Consider the following 13,809-nt stretch of genomic DNA (forward strand, 5'->3'; position numbering starts at 1 on the left):
GCGGACACTGAGAGGACGCGACGGACGCGCAGCGGACGTCCTCTGGCAACGATGTGCTGTGTGGGTATATTTTCTGTATGCACTTGATAATGGTAAAACAGCCGAAACTGGTCGGAATTAAAAAAAAATATATTGTGGAAGTATCAAAGTGTCTCTTATTAATAATACAAGGAAGGCTGATCTAAACAAGCAAATTATGTGAGAGAGAGCAAAGTAAATGTTGATTACGAGCAAGTACCTATTACAACAAAAGTAACGATTCCTCTTTCACCGCAAGGAGTAAATAATAAATTAACATCATATTACCTTAAAACCTTTCGAGATGGTGGAGTTCTCTCCTTAGCATGACTGCAGTAAAGAGACTTTTCCGTCCCCTGCGTATGGAGCATTTTTCAGGACATTCGTCAAGAAGGGTCTCACGGATAATCATGCACTCTCAGCACCAACCTTTTTCGACCCCTCCTAGCGAAGACTCTGCATTATCTCGGACTCCGAGGGTAGTTGGGCTCCCTACTTTCGGGGTTTATAACCCTACCAGCGGCATTGGCTCATGGTCAATCATGCCTTGTTTATATTAATTAGCTATATGGATAATTGTTGCTTGAACGTAAATTGCAGACTTCAAATTGAATTCCTCCTTTTATTCTGAAAATTGTCAAATTTTGAACAAAGTTCTACCATCAATATTAATGCATTTAATGCAGCAATAATTTCCATGTTGATGTTTATACTGAAATCGAGATAATATGTTAATATTTATCATAGAATTTCGTTTTAAAATTGTAAATGCTGCTCTAAAGACAAAGAATTCAATTCTTAGTTTATATTTTTTGAGAAAGTAACAAATATTTATTTTGCAAAATGACTGGATGCACAATTGCATGACCATTGCAGTCCCTTACCGCTAAGAGGGGTAATATAAGACGAGGGGTACCTGCTCCCGGATTTCGAGGGTAAAGCCTAAGCCCCACAGTGTTGTGTCCCAAAACAAAGACATCGCACCATCATAAAAGGGGGGAGAGCTAGGAAATGTATATATTCGGCATTCGTTCACCTATGTAGGAAAATCTCCGACAAAAATATAATGCTTATTTTCATCTTTAGTAGGGAAAAGGTTAAAGTAATCCTTAAAAGTAAAAATTATTCCAAAAGTATTTGTTACCAGTAATCCAATTACTTTTACTTGATTACTTACTAACACTGTCCACAAAAGACCAATATCCTAAGCTATCCCCACAAGATCCCCACTGATCCCAAAATCCCATATTCTTTGCACTGGCTGGAACTGATATCTTTAAAAAATATTATGTACTTACCTCATAAACATGAGAAAATGAGAATGTTTTATCCATCTCTTTATCATCCTCTCGGTTGAAATAAAAGTGACTTTGGCTGGATTTTCTAAAAGAAAAACAAATTCATTGAAAAATAAATAAAAATGCCTGAAACATTAAGGTATAGGCAAAGTACTAAGAGGTATGGCAAGAATAATTCTGAGTCACACTTGGGTAATATTGCGGTGCTTGGCATTTGTAACTCTTGTGTGCCCCAATGGTGACTGATTGTCAGAAGCACAGCAGTACCAAAAGTGTAATGTTCATGAGGTTAAACTAATTACGTAGATTAAGTCTGCGGTAAAGTTATGGTAATATGTATTGATGTAAACAGAGGCAATGACTATTAAGTACATAAAGGGTAAGCTGTAATCATTTTGAAACAGGTAACATAAGGATAACATGTGGTATACATACATATTTCAATTCTACCACAAGTACAACAGTGAAATTTACATTAATCCATTTAAATTTAAAGCCAGTAATTCACCTGCCTGTATCAATGTGCCATAAGCTAGTTGCGTTATCGTTACAGATGCATTTATAAAACTGTTTTAAGTATATAAAGTAAATATGTGTTATAAAAAAATTATTCCATCTCAAATAAAGACACAAATCTTTTAATGAAATTTCATGAAATAAAATAATACATACATAATTGAAAATTTTAAGGAAACTATAGTTCAGGGTTAAGGTCTAGAAATTCCGTGAAAATCAGATGCAAATGGGTTCATTGCCTTGGTAAAATATTCTCATTGACTGGGAATGGATCGCCACCTTGATTCCTTACACCCAGTGAACCTCGGGAAACAGCCATGAAAATCAAGGAACCTGGATTGAGTGGTAGTCTGCACAGTGATCTAGAAAGCTAAAGGCCTGTGGTTTGATTCCTGGTCAATGGGAATTATTTCTCATGGCAATACAATTATAGGAAAAGCATCACCTTTGTAACAAAATGGACCATTTTGCACATCACTCTATAATGTTACCCTATTTTTGCCCCACCATGCCAATTAAGTATTTAAACTTTTCTCGGGATTCCGCGAGGGTAAGATTTTTCTACTTTTTTACCCAAGTGAAAGAAAAGTTTAAATATTCTGTTCGCCAGGAAAGTGTAAATTCTTACATGTATATTAAGTTATTACACTTTTTTTTGCCAGAGAATGTTACTCATACACTAGCAATTATATAACAATTTCATGCATCGGCATTGCGAGGTACATTAATTATGCTTTTGGTCATGAGAAACTGACCCAGTTAAAACATACATAACTTACCCAGTGATGGTGATGTCAGCGACAGTTTCTAATGGCACATCAAGGATAACCTCATTGTTTTCTGTGTTGACCTCTTCTCCAATATTTGTTGCTCTAATTTTGAAGACTAGATTCTCATGCCCAATGGGTATTTGCCTTGTATCAAACTCAAAGAGAAACTGTTTCTGAAAATACAAAGAACATAATGATTTAGAAGAAATGTATTTCTTCAAGTCAGATGAATAACAATGATTTGCAGTTCTCTACTTGACTACAAATTTCTCTAATTTAAATATATACATATATTTTATCAGGTCCCAGCCTCATTTGATTCGTCTATCTATTTATTTTATAATGCTGCAGATTTTTGCAATTGTTTAAGTCACCAATACAGATTGGAGGAGGAATGTTGGTGATTGAGAATTAATAAAGAGAATAATTGAGAAATAAATTAGTCAATTTTGGCCTTATAAGTTACTTTCTCTCCATCATAGGCGGGATAGTACATATGTAGTTGCAAATACATAATAAATTCAGACAATGCATCCAAAAATAGTTTTGAGGAGAGACCAAATCAAGAGGAGGTTGGTTTACTTCATCAAAATTAAGAGCACTTCTTGAAAACAGAATTTGATTAATATAGCATACTACCGATTATCCAAATGGGCTAATGATGGGGAGAGGCAGCACGAATAATTGGAAAACACGAATAATCAAAACTTTCACCTAAATTTCATTTAATTTTCATAATTCTTATAAATCAAACGTTTAAATACTATTTATTTTTGCAGATTGTCCGTTATTTTAGATTGCTTTCATTACGAGCTTTCTTCCCCAACCATGATCTTTTTAGCCACAAAAACGTTATTGTGCTCGCATTCCTACTGCTGGCTCCGTGTCATACCTGGTTTTACCGTAAACCACTCGTGGCTGCAAGATCATGGATTCAGAAAAGTGGCATGCATGAATGCTTCAAAGCCACTGTGCGACCTTGGAAACTACACTGTCAGGCACCACGCCGCGTAGTCGCGTCTCGCCCAAGTTATCGGATATTACTGCTGAGGGATGCGGATCCGTGATCACTAAGTGCAATTGTGCACCGGGATGCTAGGAAAACAGGAACACGGAATTCCTGTGAAGGCAACAGGCGCGCAATAAAGCCATCGCACAGCAGTATCTTAATAGGAAATCAGGACTTATGGAAAATTGTCTACGCAGATGAGTGCCTGATTATGACTCATGCTATCTCTACTTCCACTTCCCTCGCTGCCTTCACTTCTACTATTCCCTTTCTCTCCAGTTTGACGTTGACCGTCGCAGCGTAAACATGCCCAAGTGCGACGAAATCTCCGGTTCACTTAGGGCTGTATTCAATTGTATGCAAGGCCACGGCAATAATTGCGAATTTGCAATATGAAATATGCAATTATAGATCATTAATAAAATTTTTCCTCATGTACAATTGGTTAAAGATTGAAGAATTTTTAAAAATTAAAATTTATTAAAATTAAAATTTTTAAATAGTTTTTTCTTGCCGCTGAACGTCGTCAGCACTGCTAGAGCAGACATCCCAGTCGATTTGAAGCATTCCTTATCAGCAAGTAAATAAAATAATCCCACCTTACGAAGGGAATTCTAATTCTGGGCATGCGAACATGCCATCGCTCAGCAGTGGATATGAATTCTAATGGACATAATAATTGTATATCATTGTATTGTATAGCATTGCATTAAAATGCAAATATCCTGGTGCTTTTGCACCCAATTTTATTTTTTATAGAAATCGTGGAAAATGTCAAAGGAGCGTGAACTCACGCACGGATAATCCACAAACCGGATAAACCACAGCTGGTTAATTGGTAGTCTGCGGTAACAGCGATTGAGACTGCTTTCCCCACCTAGAGGCCTATCTTTAATTTAAATAAAAAAAGAGGTGCCTAAGAACAGTTAACTTTTAAATAATTAAAAAAACAACTACATACGTAGTTTAGTTCCTAGAAGATGGTGGCAGGCTTAGCCACTGAAACAATGGCATTAGTAAGCCCAATGACATGAAAACTGATTCAGGTTCGACAGAAACTCTTAGCAACTCACCTCAACACCACGACGCAGAGGATTACCGGTGTCACAAGTCAACCCTCTCTCGCCACTTGATTCATTAAGCTGTGACTGACTAATCTCCTCACAAGTGTTCGGGACTCTGATGAGAGACAACAGCTTCGAGAAGGTGATGTCTGTCCGGCTGAAAAATGCTGGGTCTCCAAGATTCTTCACCGTCACATTCATTTGCAGAGATGGAGATGAACCAATAATGTATGGGGTCCTAGAGGGAGAAAAGTCAATAACAAATGTAATGGATGGAAAGTAGGGATGTATCGTTTGATTCTTTGGTTCCCTCCTCCTATATTCCTTTGGTTTTGTCCTCCTTATATAACCAGCATCTTCGAACTGAAGACACTGGCAGCAGTGCCAGTAAAACTGTTGTCATCAGAAACAACTGATGCAGTAGCACCAAAAGAATGGAGAATTTGGAACCTCGACACCGCCAAAACATATGCAGTCATATAGGTTACACTAATAAACAGATAATCCGCAACCCAGATAATCCGTGCACAGACAATCAGGAGTTATCTGTACGAACAGATGAATGTACTCACTCGATATCCATGAGGTAGCCTTCCACTTTCAAATCAGTCCGGCAGATGTTGTCCTCCCCACAGCCAGTGGCATAAGGGACCCTAAGGTCAGCTTGGGAGTTCCGAGTTGGATCGACCACTGGGCAAGTACTGCAAAAACCTTTCCCTAAGGAAACAAATATCAATTAATGTCATTTCATTTCCAATTATAATATATATCAGGCGTGCCGGCTAGGAGGATACTATAGCGGCTTAACACATTCAATGCAGGCCCGATTATCATGAACGTCGTCAGAATCTGCCGTTAAAATAAGAAAGAAAAAAGGAGAGAGGCTTTCGTGCCATAACTTCCGTTCAAATATGTACAGCTATTTTCAAACGGCGCTCACGGGTCGAAAGAGGGAAGCTTGCTGAAGGCCGTACACATGATTGGAAGACTCGGAAGTGGATATTAGTCATGTACAGAGGTGGAGAAAGGCAGTCCGATCGGCAGAGCATGTCAATTGACGTGCTCCGTATTTCGGCTTGGACAGGACCACGTCAATTGAATGTGTTAAGCACCACCTAAAATTATTCTTACTTAACCAAAAATATATCGTGGTACCAAGCAAACACAACTTAAACAAGCATATATTCCTTAAGGCTGGATGGGGATACTTGGTGGAACTTGGTGAAAGGAAACATAATAAAAAATTAACATAATAAAAACTGTTTGAAATGGCATGGTGTAATGTCGAAACCTGGGTCTGTTAAGTAAACTTCTGTGGAACATACAACAGTGTATCTTGTATTATGTTTTCAAGTGTATATTCATCAATCGCTTGAAAACTAGTTTTGTCCTGTTATTCATACTCAAACAAATTTGCGTGAATCTCTCAATAAAGTGGTCCACCCATCAATGGAAATTTGATAACTGCATTTCAAGAGAGTAGTGGCCTTCTGCTTAACTAAAACCCCAATCCCCCAAAGCAATTATTACCTGGAAACATGCTAAGAGGAGGTAAAAATTTGGACAAATTATAATTGCAGTAATTTCACCTCCATGAAAGTCGGAGAGAAATTTATCTCAAATATTTACCTTGAGATTTAACTTAAATATCTTACTTATGGCAGATGAATAGTATGAGCAATGTATTTAGTATATTCACAAATATGTACACTTTAGGAGAGTTCAACGACCAAGAAAGTCTTTGAATCACGAAAAAGTCCTGCTGTTAATGCAAGCAGTTATGCATACATAAAAACCAGCAGATGAGGAATTGATTTAAAGATTGGTTAAATCCTATGAAATCCATGGATTCAACATTCCATCACATCTATGCATTAGAGATTAAAATATCAGTGGTGTCAGTTCCTAATTATGATAATTATAATATGTGCCAAAGGTACTGATAAAGGAAATTTTCAATTATGAGAATAATTAGGAATTGATAAGGATTTTTCAAATTTAAAATATAGGATTGAATTTCAATTCAATTACAAAACCTAAAACTCAGGATTCGGGCACTAATCAAATTATCAGTTTGACCAATTACCAGAAATAAACATTCCTAAGAAAATAGTGAGATAATGTTTCTTTCATACGACAACAAGATTCAAAATTAATACTCTATATATGTATAATTTAAAGAAAAGAATTGCTTCACCTACCATTCAAATCCCTCTTCTGCAAATTCCTGTGATTGCTTGGGATATTTTCATTCTCAATCTTAGAATTTTTTATCTCTGTGTTCATTGTAATTTGAATTGGCTTCGATAAATCATGCACTGCATTCTGAAATTCATAGAAACACATGTTAAGTAACATAGATACAATAGATATACAGATGTCATCATTGGAAAAATTTCTCGGTACCTTGAATAAGCATTCAGATACTTACAACTACTGCAATTTCATATTCATCACACAGCTCAACATAATGTTTGAGTTTACGCTCAACAACTAAAGTTGCATTTCGGCCAGAGGGTCCAACTATGCTTGCTCTTCTAAAGACTGGATCTGCCTTCAATGTGATCATTACATCTACAAAAAAACAGAAGTTAATGAAAAGATAGGTACATGGAGTGCATTGGATTCCTAAAAAACCTATGTATGTATATTAAAAATTTTCATTCAAAATGTTCGTATTAGAATAACCGAATGGTGAAAAGTTTGGGTAAAACAGTAATAATAATAATTTTAGTAGCCCCATTTGTATGAATATCATTTTACGTGAACAGCCCTAATTGTAGTTTACTCCCCTGAGAAATTAGGCTGACACTGCTGTAAGCATCATGAGTGGTGACTTCTCTGTAACCATTTAAATCTGCAATGGGTGAAAACACATCTGGTGACCGACTGCATAATCCTTCATTGTGATATTAGCCAGGGTGATTATAGGTTTTAGAGAAACTTGTTATCTGCCTGCTTCAGAAATTATGCATTGCAGCAGTTGCACAGATACAGGAAGACATTGATTGGAATGCCTTTCAAACAAGAAAATGTCAATACTCAAGCCAACTACATAGAAGAGGACCCAGCTCGATATATGTTGCCACTTCAGGCACATTTGAATCTGTTCATAAAGATGTCCACACTCGGCAATGAGAGCAGAATGATTAATTTATTATCAATGTCTTCATTTTAGTACAGGCAATAGGGTAGTTTCCTTCATCAAAGAAAACGAAAGGCATTGATTGTGATTCGTTACCCACCATTATTGTATTCATAATACACAAATTATTTGGTTTTTGAAATACCGGTTTAGACAAATGGCTAGGGTCAGATTTTATCCTCATTTGAAAAAGGCCAGATTGGCGCCCATGCGATTCCACTCCACGTGACATCACAGGGACCTAGTTTCTGCACGAGAGAATAGGAGTTATACATCGTCTGAGGTTACCAATGCATGCATGAGGCGCAGAGCTCAGGGAAACATGTCTTAATAATCACCTATTAAAACTGGCTAAGGTCGGAAAGTTTTCTTCGTTTGATAAGGTGTTAATAAACCTTTTTTAAGCCAAGCGCTACCAGACAGCAAGGTACTCAGCTACCCTCTAGCACCCTGCGTCCTATCAGCGCTCAGAGCCTCGATCAAGGTCACCTCACAAGGTGGAAGGGGAACCAGAAATACGTCACACGGAGAGATTTCCTTACCCGTCACACAAATTTTCACTTTTCATTTAATCGCGAAAAATAGATATCTTCATTTAAAAATCTAAAAGCGTGAAATACGTACTGCAGGAGTAATAATCTTTCGATTTAGGCAATAAAAAAATAATAGGAAACCACCCTATTGTGATAATAGCATTGAAAATTTAAGAATTCCATGCATTATATAATCAAGAATACAATAAATATCAGCAGAGAACTGTATTTAAAGCTTACTTCGCCTAGTAAATCAGATTGCTTGACCGTCAGCATCAAGAATGGAGACTTTTAAAAACCTGCCATTTCAATGTGTGGACAACACATATCGAATCCAACTGCAGAATCCTCTACATATCAATTGTAATGCAGTACTATCCTGATTATCCGGGCTAACAATGGGGAGAGATGGCACAAATAATCGGAAAATACTGACAACCCAAACTTTCACTTTAACGTCTTGTAATGTTCATAATTTACGTAAAGCAAACAATATATTACTATTCATGCCGTTGTTCTGTAATTTTAGAGTGCTTCCCGGATTCATTGAGAGCTTTCTTTGCCAGTTCACGATCTTTTTAGCGGTGATAACATCATTGAACTTGTATAATTAATGCTCCATTGTATAATTAATGCTCCATTTTGTGTGATCACAGGTACAGAAAAGTGGTTTGCACAAATGCTTCAAAACCATTGCTCGATGTCAGACACTACACAGTCAGGCACCACGCCAGGTAGTCCCGTCTCGCACAAGTTGCCCGGGTTGCAACTGCTGCGGGATGTGTATCCGTGATCACGGAGCACGGTCGTGCACTGCGAGGCTTGGAAAACAAGGACATGGTGCTCCTGTGAATGCAGCTAGCTTCCGTTTTACGAAGGGGATTCTAACAGAAATAATAACCCTGATGTATTCTAGCATTAATGCAGTAATTGCAGTGATTTTGCGTCCGATTTTATTTTTTTTATGAAGATCGCGGAAAATATTGAGCAAGAGTGAAAATCATGCACGGATAATCCACAACACGGATATACCGCAGCCGGATGATCAGGAGTCTGCTGTATTTATGATTATTCCTAGCTTTCAGAAAAGCAATATTACCTGTGAAAGCTGGAGCATATTTTCCACTGTAGAGCACACATGCTTTCACCATGAATCCAGTTGCATTTATATTAACGCTGGAGACACTGGCTGCCAACGTGTTGTGAAACGCAATGACGGGGTGAGATCTTAGAAGTACAACATTCCCAGATGAAAAGGCCCCGACTGCAATATCTGGAAATTCAACAAAGGAAATTCAATTAGCGTTAACACTCAGATAAAAATACAAATCATTCTGAGATCAATTCCCATAGGTGGATCTAGGGGGGGCACGGGGGCACATGCCCCCCCAGACCCTTAAAAAATATGCAAGATTTTTAATATGAACATTATCATTGCGTTCATTTTGTATTACGAGGTATTCTTGTGCCCCCCCTCCAGAACAAAATCCTGGATACAGCCTTGCTTGTGCCCCCCCCAGAAAGAAAACCTGGATCCGCCCCTGTCAATTCCACCTCAATTCAACCAATATTTGTTGAAATAATAACCAGTATTTAATTATATAATTTACATCTTGTTAACAATAATTGCATTAGTAACCTTAAAAATTCCACAATGTATGTTGATTTTCAACCCCAGACTAAAGTTTTCCTCCACAAATGTTAACAACATGTCTCACCATTATATTGGTTGGCATCAATATCTGATCCTTTAGTTATGCTCATGCCAAAGCCTTTCAGGGAACTGCCAATATCTTGGGCAGTTATTCTCTGGGAAAATTTAGCATTTAATCCATTTTCTCTTCCATGGTAAATGTACACAGCACCAGAACCAGAATTTTCAAAAGGTGCTCCCACAGCAACATCTGAAAGGAACAGACATGTATGTAGTTAGAACACATATGACTGGTGACAGGATGCCACTTAAGCACTACTAGGAGTAAATTCTGCTTCAACATATCCTTTGTCGAATGAATACATTCAGATGTTAATTACTCAAGATAGATGTCCAGAGAGACACAATATTTGAACAATTTGATGGCGGCAAAATAAATCAGGGTTAAGCTTTTTTTTCAATTTAATTGAATATTTTTGATAAACAGAAATATTGATTATATGCACAAATAAATTTCACACTATTACACATGCTTCCTCACATTTGAATCATATTGGTACATTCCTACATTACTGTAGAGCCATTATTGATTAACACCAATAATCAAGTTATCTTGATTTCTGGTTCACTTGATGTTGAAGGACAATGATTTCATATTACAATTTACCAATAACCTACAATGTAAAAGGCATATAGCAGTCATATCCTAGTTAAAAAAAGGGTATTGCATTTCCTACAGTACTTGTAGTAATGAGGTAATTAATTCAGCAATGACTGCTATATTTCTCCTGTAGGAATTCATAAATCGTCTCATGATATCATTATCCTTGATCATCAAGTAAACATGGAAACATATTAACTTGATTCATTACATTGTAGCTAAATTATAAATTGCTGATTTGTTTACTTTAAGACTTCAAGAAAAATTATGCACAAAAATAATTTCCTCTAAAACCAGTTGGAACTTTGATTAAGGAAAACGGTTTCAGTTTAAGAGAAACTACAATTGAGAGAAATGAAAAAAGTTTCATGCGAGCATTTTACTTTTATTTTAGGGATTATTTCATTTACCTGGATGTCCATCACCATTCAAGTCTCCAATATTCGAGATAGCTGTTCCAAATCTCGCTCCATGAATGTGAGAGCCCATTATTTTCACATTATCACCGATTTCAGACATGATTCCCTATAGGAAATATAAAATAAGATATGTAAAAAGGAAAAAAAATATATGATTAATAAATACTTAATCACTCTTACGCAATGACTTCAAACATTAATACAAACCTTAAAAATGAATGGATAATAAAGCTAATAGAAGTAATATGTGGCCTTTATAAATTCAATTGCCTGGGATGAAATAAATATACATATGGATACTGTTAAAATGCTTTATCCAGTTCTATTTTATTTGCAGCTTTTTTAAATACATGTTTAAAAAGCTAATGTTTTGAATATAACTTTACCTGATCAAACACTATGGTATATGATTTTAACATACCACCAAACACTATGGTATATGATGATGACATACCACCATATACCTACATACAGTATGCCTTAACCCTTTTACTGCCAGTCTATTTCAGGTGCGGGGTATGAAGACTGCCAAGACTATTTTCCGGAATTAGCAACATTTCACATTTAAAAATTTTTCAGCTACTTAATTTTATTTAATACGTCTAGATTTTTTACCAATTCTTAGGATATACATAATTATATCTTATAACCATTGATAGATTATGGGGGTTTACATAAATTACAGCCGTTGAAAAGGCCACAATCACAAAAAAAAGTGAAAAAATTCAGCCCCTGGCAGTTTTCGCTCAACCAGCGAGGGCCGATATATCGGCCCGGTGGCAGTAAAAGGGTTAAAATTGTTTAAGACGATGCAACTAAATGACGACAATCTTCATCATCCGTTCAGAGCACGATAAATAAAAGAATCTTCACAATTTACTTTTCTTGGGCTGGCAGGCACCATGCATGACTCACCTGTCCCTCATTCATGAATACATAAACTCTGCCCTCATCTCCGCTCAGCTGCAGATTGCTCGTCAACTTGAGGGAGTAGAGGGGAGCCCCAACAATCAAGTCATCCAATCCATCCGAGTTGAGGTCCACCACACACAGAGATGAGCCAAAGTACTCGCCAAACTGATAGCCCTCCAGTTCCATCTTGATCAGAAACGGCTGTTCCTCAGCCGGGGGAAACTCGTAGATGAAAACCTATGGAGATACACAGGAAGAAAATCAGTCTTTCTTCTCTTCTGCAATCATTTGCATTTCATGATAACAGGGAAAGAGAAATCACCAGCAGAGAAATCACAGGTGGAGGCATTTAAAATGCACTGCTTAAGAAGAACGATGAAATGAATAGTAAAAAACTTTGTGATGCCACACTATAATATTTACTGCACCTTGACTACTGTCGGCATCAAAATGATGTGCCGCTGTACTTTGATAATTTATATCTGGACTTCAGTGCATGCCATAATAATAAATAATATGTCATTATAAAGTAAATTTTACAGTCAATTCTGATTAATTTTTTGTTTTATGAAAATTTTTAATTTTAGACACGCCAGTGCAATAATTAACTCCGCGCACCATAAAATTAGCCATTTTGTCAACTTTATGAACTTTGTAACTAAACCTAGGAAAAAATACTACGTCTACAAAACATTCATCTTCCACAATACGTTGCAAACATTGATGTAGATTAATAAAATGGCTTTGCATATTTTGTTGTAAAATAACGAAAATGTGTAAACAATATCTAATCCTACAGTTTACCCCGAAAGAAAAAACAAAATTAATGGAAAAACTTCTTAATTTATTTGCAATTTTTCTATGACCTGAAAATAAATGATTTATGTGTAGCATACATTATATATGGGCATTAAAAAAATACCCCAACGCAAAGAATGAATGCTGCGTTGCCACGTGTTGCGCACAAAACTTTGCTTCCCGGTAACCAGCACTGGCCTGGGACAGTCCCGTTGGGCAACATGGCATTAATAATTATATTTACATACACAAATATCAATATTTTTATAGATTATGGGTCATAGAAAAATAAAAAATTAATACATTAATGATGTAGCAAGCATCATCATCCAGAGGTGAGGCAGTAAACCAGTCAGGGTTCATATTGACAGAGAATCAGCCGGGATTGACATGAATTGCCATGAGAAAAAATACCCATGGACCGGGAATCTAACCGTTTGGCTTTTGGCTTACGGGGCCACAAGGCAGACCACTATGCTATCAAGAGTCATGATTTTCTTCTGCAATTTTACTAAGAAGCCAAAAGACTATTGTTCGAGATAAGGGAATTTTTTTCTTATGGCAATTCATACAATTTTTTACAGTAGTTCACGTGGCAGGATTGAAATATGTATTACACGTTACCACCATGCACAGCTTTAGCACAGCTTTGAGGCCCTCTACTAGTTGTGGCTTCATGGACGACCTATCTCCCTTGCATAGTCATGTCGGATGAACCACAAGGGCCCAACATATAGCACCAGGAGCCTCGATACAATAGGGTGGTTTCCTATTATTTTTTTTATTGCCCAAATCGAAAGATTATTACTCCTGGAGTATGCATTTCACGCTTTTAGATTTTTAAAAGACGATATCTATTTTTCAGGATTAAATGAAAAGAGAAAATTTTCAAGATCGTGAAAATGCAACGGCTAAGTATGAATGCCGGTTAAAGCCCGTGTGACATCACTTTGGTTCCAGCTGCCGCCATCTGAGGCCACCTTGGTGCAAGGCTATGAGCATTCATACCATG

At 36.9% G+C, this 13,809-nt stretch overlaps 1 protein-coding gene across 1 annotated transcript in view; it reads right to left on the minus strand.

Annotated features, from left to right (window-relative positions):
• The window catches only part of LOC124169158 (integrin alpha-9-like), a 60,202-nt gene that overhangs the window by 12,243 nt on the left and 34,150 nt on the right, over positions 1-13,809 (minus strand). Inside the window, exons 9-18 of the mRNA XM_046547666.1 lie at positions 12,003-12,236; positions 11,079-11,193; positions 10,072-10,257; positions 9,453-9,626; positions 7,107-7,249; positions 6,877-7,000; positions 5,248-5,392; positions 4,685-4,913; positions 2,612-2,775; positions 1,317-1,401 (exon numbers count right to left, since the gene is read on the minus strand). Of these exons, the coding sequence (XP_046403622.1) occupies positions 1,317-1,401; positions 2,612-2,775; positions 4,685-4,913; positions 5,248-5,392; positions 6,877-7,000; positions 7,107-7,249; positions 9,453-9,626; positions 10,072-10,257; positions 11,079-11,193; positions 12,003-12,236 (1,599 nt within the window). The remainder of the gene's footprint in view (positions 1-1,316; positions 1,402-2,611; positions 2,776-4,684; positions 4,914-5,247; positions 5,393-6,876; positions 7,001-7,106; positions 7,250-9,452; positions 9,627-10,071; positions 10,258-11,078; positions 11,194-12,002; positions 12,237-13,809) is intronic.

Source organism: Ischnura elegans, chromosome 12 (genome assembly GCF_921293095.1).
Source record: "Ischnura elegans chromosome 12, ioIscEleg1.1, whole genome shotgun sequence".
NCBI lineage: Eukaryota > Metazoa > Arthropoda > Insecta > Odonata > Coenagrionidae > Ischnura > Ischnura elegans.